General features: G+C 50.3%; 1 protein-coding gene across 1 annotated transcript in view; it reads left to right on the top strand.

The window, feature by feature from the left end:
* Positions 1-2,600: 2,600 nt before the first annotated feature.
* hivep2a (HIVEP zinc finger 2a) overlaps positions 2,601-9,183 on the top strand; it is a gene marked incomplete at its 5' end in the record, with an annotated part of 25,988 nt that continues 19,405 nt past the window's right edge. The window contains 6 exons of the mRNA XM_080023949.1: positions 2,601-3,591; positions 4,142-6,057; positions 6,368-6,640; positions 6,768-6,936; positions 7,510-7,588; positions 8,005-9,183. The exon at positions 8,005-9,183 is cut by the window's right edge and continues 541 nt beyond it. Of these exons, the coding sequence (XP_079880075.1) occupies positions 2,601-3,591; positions 4,142-6,057; positions 6,368-6,640; positions 6,768-6,936; positions 7,510-7,588; positions 8,005-9,183 (4,607 nt within the window). The remainder of the gene's footprint in view (positions 3,592-4,141; positions 6,058-6,367; positions 6,641-6,767; positions 6,937-7,509; positions 7,589-8,004) is intronic.

The following is a 9,183-nucleotide window of genomic DNA, read 5'->3' on the forward strand; positions in this document are numbered from 1 at the left end:
CAAAGTTGTGTGTTTGCACACAGCATGGTTGGTATGTGTGTGTGTGTGTGTGTGTGTGTGTGTGTGTGTGTGTGTGTGTGTGTGTGTGTGTGTGTGTGTGTGTGTGTGTGTGTGTGTGCGGCTCGCACTTACACAAACACAAGATAGCCCCAAGTTAATGTACCCGAGGCTAAAAATACTGCATGTCTCTCTGTTTTCCTATTTTTAGATCTCACGTTGGTTCCCCAGACACACGTCACCAAGCGCTACTTACCAGCACAGAGGCCCCAGTGTGTGTGTGTGTGTGTGTGTGTGTGTGTGTGTGTGTGTGTGTGTGTGTGTGTGTGTGGTGTGTGGTGTGTGTGTGTGTGTGTGTTTGTGTCGCAATCTAAGCGGAAGGGAGACAATAAGAACGCAGAGATGAGGAAATATGGAGAAAGAAAATATGCAGCTTCAGCAAGCTTGGGTGTGTGCGTGTGTGTGTGTGTGTGTGTTTGTGTGCGTGTGTGTGTGTGTGTGTGTGTGTGTGTGTGTGTGTAGCAGGTGTTTGGGTGGTTAGGAAACATTAAACAACAGAAAAAACACACACACACACACCCCAACACACATAGTGTCAACCTGAAATCTGCAATGTTTACTGTGTGTGTGTGTGGCAGCAATGGCAGCTGGCAGGAACCTCAAGTTGCAGTATCATCTTGCTTCTAATTCGATGCACTGCGATTCTTTCAGTGTTCAGTGTGTATTTAGAGTTGTCACAAAACCCTTTTTCTAATCCGACACGGATGAAAATCTGCCGGCACCGATTCCAATCCCATATCTTTGCTCCGCCACGTAACTCTCTAAAACCATTCTCCTTCTCCTTCTCAGCAACCTCAATCATTTTTGCCCTGGGCAAAGCTTCTTGAAGTGCTTTCGTATGTTTCGCTTTGTTAAAGTTTCCAGGCCGGATCTGTTTGAGGACGGGATCCCGCTCTTGTCTTTTTTTTTTTGCCGCTATCTGCCTGACACTGATAACGGGTATCGGATCGGTGCCATCGCCACTTATATTGCGAATGTGTTGTCGGAGCAGCTTTGGATAAAAAAAAAAAAAGACAATAGGCAGTGGAAACGCTGTTGATTCAGGAGTGGTTTGTTTGCGTACGTTTCATGGATGTGTGTGCTTACCGCTGCGTATCAGCGTGTATGTACAGTATCGGTGTTTGTGTTTGCGCGGGTCTGTGATTTGTGTGCCTATGTACAGTATGTGCATAGGGCCTGGTCTTGTCCAGCACTTGTGTGTGCACTCTCTCCGGTGTGGGCGCGCGCGCCGTGCCTGTGCCGGTGCATCGATACAGGTGTGTGTACACAGCCGCCGCGGGTTGAACGAAACAAGCGACGCCAGGAGGAGGAAGGGAAGGTGCTCGCGCTGGTGGCTTCTGTTTGACTTGCCCTTTTCTGGACGCCCACACGCACACGGGGCCCTACGTCACTTCCACGCTGCTATTTATACCTCTTTTTTTTATGTTTTTAAGGAACAGCGTGGGTCTGCTTCACAACGGTGACTCACTCGACTGAGGGAAGAAGGGAGTGGTGGGTGGAAGCGGGGGGGGGGGGGGGTGTCACATACACAGATGGATTCCACTAACTATGTAGAAACTTGTCCAAACACTCGCTCGCACTCGGACAGAAACACACTGAAAAAACTCGGGGAAAAGTTTGTCTCTTATTCCACTCAGACCGCCTCGCTGCATCGCCCTGGAAGCCCCAACGCAGATGGGGGGCAGACCTTTATTTTCAGCGCCAGCCCGCCATTTTCCGAGAGGCAGGTGTCTCGGATAGGGCAGCACTTGAACCGCGACTCCAAAGCGACATCACGGCGCAGTTGGCGAGAATGGGGATTTGTAGGACGCGTTGACAAAGGGGCTAAATGTCCCTCTCTCTCTTGTTATCTTTGTTTACGTCGCAGGTCTCCGAAGGATCGTAGCCAGAGGCCGCTGGATGATTTGAGAGGAGAATCTTCAAGCACTTTTTACTGAACAGGTTAGTATTGAGATTTTCATAAATTCTGATTGTTTGGCTTTGCTTAACTTGATCCAGTCCAACTTCATATTTTATCTTTTGGCTCGAGAAGGTAACTCTCTTAACATGTGTATTCATGTTATACTTGATACAGAATCCTATTGACAAGCCTTCAATTTGCCTTCATTTTATGGCTAGTAATTGGTCATTTCCTTTCCGTGGAACTAAGGTCCCAGACCGCATTTTGACTTCTCTCTCCTTCTTTCTCTTGACCCAGAGGATTCTTCAGCCTTTGGATGAACTGGACAGGGAGACTCGTCAGTGCGACCACAGTGGGTTTACAAAACGGCTGACAGAGAGTAACTGTTCAGATGTTTTTCTCTGAAGCTCCACCTTTAGTTCCACTTCCTGTTTTAATCCTAGATTAGCCGACCAATACGCCGCAGGCATGGACAGACACTTGCAGTTCCTTCTGAGCTCCTAGGCGGGACTGGAAACCTCAAGCTGTCATGTCTGGCAGCTCTAGAACCTTCTAAAATTCCAGAACTTCTGCCCAGCGCACCAAACCCCATATTCCCAACCCCAATAATCCTAACCCCAGCTGGCAAAAGAGAATCAGGAAAATGCAATCTCGTGAATCAGCGGCCGGGGGTCAGAAATGCCCAAGCAAGGATGTGGTAAGGGAGAAGGTGCCTTTGCAAAGGAAGTGGGTATCCGAGCCCTCCGCATCTGCAAAACGAAACACTTTTGCTGACCCAGAGGCAAAGCGGCATTCCCACCGTGAGAGTCTGCCATGCAGCGGTGGTGCCGCTGCCTCTGCAACCCAGCAGAAGTATACCGGCAATTCTGGAAAGCTGCTATCCGGTTCTTCTGCGGTCAGGGGCATGGGAGGTCCACCATCTCAAGACCCCCAGAGTCCCTTTACGCAGGGATTCCCACGGGGATACTCCTTTCAGCTGGGCCAGCCATATCCCCAGCACCCTCAGACGGACCGCTTCCTCTCAGGAGCCAAACCCCAACCGGGCCTTGAGCCTCACGCCTGGCCCTTCGCTGGGCAGCTGCCCTCGGATGACCTATACCCCGTAGGGCACCCGGGACACCCCCACCAACATGGAGCAGCTGGAGGGAGGTTTCCTCGGCAGAAATCCCCTAGTTTACCCAGCTCCTTTGGACAGTATTCACAGTCGGGCCCAGAGCCTGGTGAGGAGGGCTACGGCAAGAAGGAGCCAAAGCCAAAAAAGCCCGGTAAGTATATCTGTCACTACTGTGGCCGTGCGTGCGCCAAGCCCAGTGTCCTGAAGAAACACATCCGCTCTCATACCGGAGAGAGGCCCTATCCCTGCGTACCCTGCGGCTTCTCTTTCAAAACCAAGAGTAACCTTTACAAGCACCGCAAGTCCCACGCCCACGCCATCAAGGCTGGGCTAGTGCCGTTTTCGGAGCTGGCTGCGGCCCGCGGCGGGGATCTGGACCAGGCGTCTTTCGTTGGAGAGGCAGAGGTTCACTCTGACGGCGAACAGAGCACTGACACTGATGAGGAGGGAGTAGAGGGATCCACCATGCTGACAGGCAAAGGAAGTCCGCAGATCTCCTTCGAAGCTGATAAGAGAGCAGGTGATTTGACTATTTCGCATCAAAACAATTAAAATCCATCCCTCCAGATATTCCCACACCTATGATAGGTTTGTTCTCTGGTGTGAAGTAACATTGTTTCTGGTCAATTACAATTATATGATAATTTCTTGTGAATATGAGATGAACCTGCTCAAACTTAATACCTTACAAGTTATGTTATTTCATTTATTTTGTATTTATTAGTTTGTCTGTCTGTTGGTTTGTTGTATTTTTTTTTTTGGACTCATCTATTTAACATCTCATCTCGTCTGTTTCACATATATTTTATGCAGCCAAAAAATTAATTGTTTTATGGACTTACGTCTTTTTCAAATGCATATAAAGCCAGGACTTGTGTGAGTAGAAATGAATGAGTAGCAAATTCATTTCAGCCTTCTTATGTAAGGCAAATTGCCTTAAATTATTCTATGAATGTGCATTTTTGACTATTTTTGACTTTGATAATCTATTCTCTTTCACTCAACTTTATTCCAACCGTTTCTTACATTTTTTTTGCTACTTCCTGTCTTCACTCTGCCCTTCTGTCTAGGTGGCATAGAGCCAGCTTATGCTGACTCGGCTGAACAGCTGTCCATGGGATCCATTAAGGTGCCTATCCTTATCGTCCCAAAGACAGGAGGGGTTCCCTCTCCCGGGATGGAATGCCCCCCTTTTCCAGACATGAAGGCTTCACACCACATGGCAGGTTCCCTGGCTGGAGCAGTTGGAAACCTGTCAGACGAGTCCCCAACCATTAAACAGCGTTTGGCCTTGAGGCTGACAGAGAAGATAGGACAGGAATCCGACTCGATCCAGTCCCAGCCCCAGAACCTCCTCAGCCCCCACAGCAAAGGCAGCACCGACTCTGGATACTTCTCCCGCTCTGAGAGTGCCGAGCAGCAGATCAGCCCACCCAACACCAACGCCAAGTCATATGAAGAGATCATGTTTGGCCGGACTTGGTACTACCGACCAAACTCCCGATCCAGGCAGTCTATGACAGTGTTAATGGCTGGCACCATGGACTCAGCAGACCCAAATAGTTTGGTTAGCCTCAAGCAGTCTGGTGCTATTCTAGACATGGGGAAGATAGCAGAAGATCATATATTTTTAAGGGGGGATGGAGGCATTTCCGGGGATCCCAAGCAATATCCAACAGGCCCCTGCCAGAGTAGCACAGGGCTACTCGAGCCTCCTACAGACTCTGGGACACTAATTAGGAGTAACTCAATGCCAACCTCCTCCCCCACGAACCTCAGTTTGCCCCCAGGGATCAGAGTCAGCCACTCCTTCGATGAGATGATTACATCGGACGATGTTTTCTATCCAGCGGGGCGTAGGCTCAGGAGACAGGCTGCCTTTGAGCACGCAGCCCATGAGGCCCACGGAGTCGAGGCTGAGCTCTACGGCCACGTACCAAAGAATGTGGCCACCTCTGTGGGATTAAAGATGGGTGAGCGCAGCCCAGGTATCCCAGAGCATGTTGCCTTTAGCCCCTATGGCACTAAAGTGGGGATGTCTGAGATGGCAACAAGGAAACGAAGGAAGGAGAAGAGTGTTGGCGATGAGGAGGACAGCCCAGGCCAGTGTGACAGCAGCTGCAGTGGGTCAGTGGAGATGCTAGGGGACTATGACTCTAAGCAGGGCAGCCTGGATGGGTCGAGGGGCACCCCAACTGGAAAGGGCTCTTTGTACAGTGCTCACAGTCAGTCCGACAGCTTCGACACCTGCGCCAGCATGTGCTCAGATGACATGACTCTTCTCCCTGACTCTGAGGGCAGGAAGGCAGCTGGAAATGTCATATCGGTCATCCAGCACACCAACTCCCTAAGCAGACCCAATTCCTTTGAGAAGTCAGAGTCCTTTGACCAGCCGGGCTACCATTCTGCAGACAAAGCTCTGTCCAGCCAGTTGTCTGAGCAGTCAGATACAGAGATCTACGAGGACGCGCTGAGCCCTGAGTCCGCCCTGCTGAGGACGGAGAGCATGGAACAGCAGCCTCAAAGTGACAGCGACCTCGCCTCGCTCTCCTCTTCGGCTGCCGCCTCTCCCGGCCAGCCCTACAACATCTCCCACAAATTGGTTCGGCAGCCCAACATCCAGGTCCCCGAGATTAGGGTCACAGAGGAACCAGACAAGCCCGAGAAGGATGCGGAAGCTGTGATGTCCTTCGAGCCGGAGAGGCAGGAGAAGCCGCAGCAGCAGCAGCCCCACATGGTGGAGGAGTTCCAGCTACCACAGAGAAGTGACACTCTCTCCCAGATGCCGTCGGAGAAGCTTCCACCAAAGAAGAAGCGGCTTCGCCTGACAGACATCGATCACTCTTCTGGGGAGTCGAGCTTCGAGTCGACCTGCACCAGCCTCTCCCGCAGCCCGAGTCAGGAGAGTAACCTATCCCACTCCTCCTCCTTCTCCATGTCCTTCGACCGAGAGGAGGGCCTCAAATCAGCCTCCCCCACCAAGCAGGTAGGCACCTCTTGTTAAAAATGGAGTACAGATACAGACTTAACTTAAGAGATCAACAACGGCCTCCTGTGTATAACAGTAGTTTTAAGAGCTTATCCCATCCTTTCTTTTACACTATTGTGTACATACAGGCTTATTATTATTAAACAGAATATTAAAACACTGCAAAAATAGACTAACACAGTAAAATTTAATTTATTTTATTATTTGCTTGTAAATTTTATCTCTTTACCACAATAGCTCTCCATTGCACTGGTTTTCCTTTTTTTTGTTTAACCAAATCCTTGTGTTTGGATATGGTTGCATTCAGGATGATTCTCAGATCCCCGGTGGCGTGGGAGGGGGAAGCAAGCAGTCGGAATTCCTGACTGTACCGGGCAGCATCCATTCCAGCCACCACCAACAGAGGGAAATGAGGAGGTCGTCGTCGGAGCAGGCCCCCTGTGCGCTGGCCACCGAGTTCCCTGAAATGCGGAGCAAGTCCTTCGACTACGGCAGCCTGTCGCCGGGCTCCAGACAGGGAGAGATGTACTGCAGCGCTTCTGCCATGAAGGAGCGCAGGCGAGGCTACCTAGTCCGACAGGTAGGGAAATGACCATGCCCTGTTCTCTTGTCGGCCTCTCTCTTTTTCATTAAATCATAAATGATGTCACCGAAATAGTGTTAATCCATTCATTTGCCCATTGCTGTGTCGCTCGATTCATTTTAAGGCTTCGCTTAGTGTTTACCCGGAAGGCGCCCCCCAGGAACCAGGCGGGCCGGAGTCTTCCATCAAACAGGAGGGGTCAGAACACAGACTCTGGCTCAACCAGGGAGGACCAACACCCGGAGGCGCAGACGTGGCTAACAGAACCAAGAGAACCGGCAGCGGATGTAGTGGTGAGTTAATATAAAACAACCACGACACAATATAATAGGATACAGTATGATGTTGTTTTGATTTTACAGTAATTGCATGTGTGTTACATAAACATACAGTAAGGTTCAAGAAAATATTTCTAAATCACACACACACCCACATGTTAAGTATCATCCAAACTCTTAGAAGATTTTAATGAAAAAAAAAGAAAATTGAAAGAATAAACCGTTTGTTTCACTGTGAAATAAACAGAAAACATACACAACAAAATGCATTGTACATTGTCGTGTGTTGCAGTGGGATGCTCTGATAAATTGACCTCCAATCTAAATCACATTAGTGGTTTTGATATTTGCGGATCAGTAATCTGTTTGATGATATTTAAAATGTACTTACAATAAATTAAGCCGTTACAATATCCTTGACGGTCAAATAGCAATCAAGCTGTACTACTAAGTACACCTGCCTGGTAGTGACACTAAACATCAGGATAGGTATCGGAATTTGAAGATTTTGCAGGCAAAATGCAGTTGGAAGTCAGATTGCAACACCCCTACAGTTGATTCATGTTGTGGTTTATTTTTTTTTTCCAGGCCAGGGCACTCACCACCAGCATCTGCTCCAGCAGAGTATCAGTGAAGACAGCCTCCAGGACGAACCCCCCTACCAGAGGTGAGGACTGGGCGTGGCCGGAAGGCAATTTTGTTGGATCTTTTGCGAGATTTACATACGTTGATTGTAATGAATTTGTTCAATTTAAGGTTTGAGACTGTAATGTTCGTTGGCCTGTGGGGTTACAGTGATGTCGGTGATTTAGAGTATCAAGGGTATTAGGTTTGGTCAAGGTATAAGGGCAGAGATGGATAAGTTTGGGTATAGGTTTGACATTTTGCTCAAACTAAGAAAGGTAGCTCTCACCTGTATTACTATTATTACTGCAAATGTTTACTGCCACAACTACTTTTAACTACTACTACTATACTTGTATTATCACTCATATCAATAATAACAATTTTGATCTGATTATTGTTTTTAATGTCATAGTTAATCATATGAATAATACTGCTAACTTTCTTGTTCCCCCACAGGCCCCAGCAGCATCGCTTGCAGACGCAGGGCTCCTCCTCTGAAGGAGAACCTCCCGGACAGGAGGTCATGAGCAAGGACATGATGCAGCAGTACCAGAGTGCTCTTCCCTACCTGTCATTCCAGCAGCCGGGGATGTTCTGGGGCCAAGAGGCTGGGCAGCGGCCCAGACAGCATCAGGCTTTACAGACCCAGCAGCACCATAACCTCCACGTCAGAGCGCCTGGCAGCCTACCCACTCACACACTCCACGGCCTGCACCAGCTCCATGACCAGCAGCCCGCTGGCAGCCAATCAGAGGGCTCAGACACTCCGATGTATTCTGCTTCTTACCCATCCAGAAGTTCTCCTCATGGTCAACAACAGCAACAAATGTTCCGTGCTCTCTCCCCCAAGCTCTCGCTCTCCACCATCTCCTCCACACTGCTCCAGCAGATCCAGCCCATCTTCGCCACCCAGAACCTGGGCTCCCAGGCCTCCCAGCTTGGCGTTCTGGTCCCTGTGCGGCTCCAGACCCGCGTGCCATCCTTTGGTAGTGTTATGTACACCAGCGTTAGCCAGTTAACTCACCAAGGCCCACCTGGGCACATGGGAGGGCTAGCCAGGCCTGATGACAGTGGCGCATCTCCACCGATGGGTGTCGGCAGCATCACCAAGCCGCCCGGAGGAATCACCGGGGGCATCACCAGTTCGGGATTCAACCTAGCTCATTTCCTGGGGCAGCCTGATGGGGCAGGACTCCGCCACTCACTCTGGAAGTCTCAGGAGCCGCTGGCGGGGCAGCACCTGAACACTGGGATTCCGCTGTCGTTGACCTCAGGCACCATCTCCACCACTGACGCCTCGGGCTCAGGGATCGGCGGCAGCAAGCGCATGCTGTCCCCCGCCAGCTCCCTGGAGCTCTTCTTCGAGACCAAGCAGCAGAAACGGGTGAAGGAGGAGCGGATGTATGGACAGATAGTCAGGGACATGAGCGCTGTAGAACTGAGCGGAGTTGCGAGCGGTGACAAGCTAGGGAAGGGCAGAAACCAAGGAGCCCCGCTGAGGAGTGAGGGCTCCATGGACGACACTGAGCGAATGTCCTCCTCACCCCCGGCCGCTGATTTCCCCATCATCGCCAAAATCACCGTCCCAGTTCGCTCCTCAGCACCCCACCTCCCTGACATTCCCCCAGCCGAGAG

This window comes from Zeus faber (assembly GCF_960531495.2).
Source record: "Zeus faber genome assembly, chromosome: 2".
NCBI lineage: Eukaryota > Metazoa > Chordata > Actinopteri > Zeiformes > Zeidae > Zeus > Zeus faber.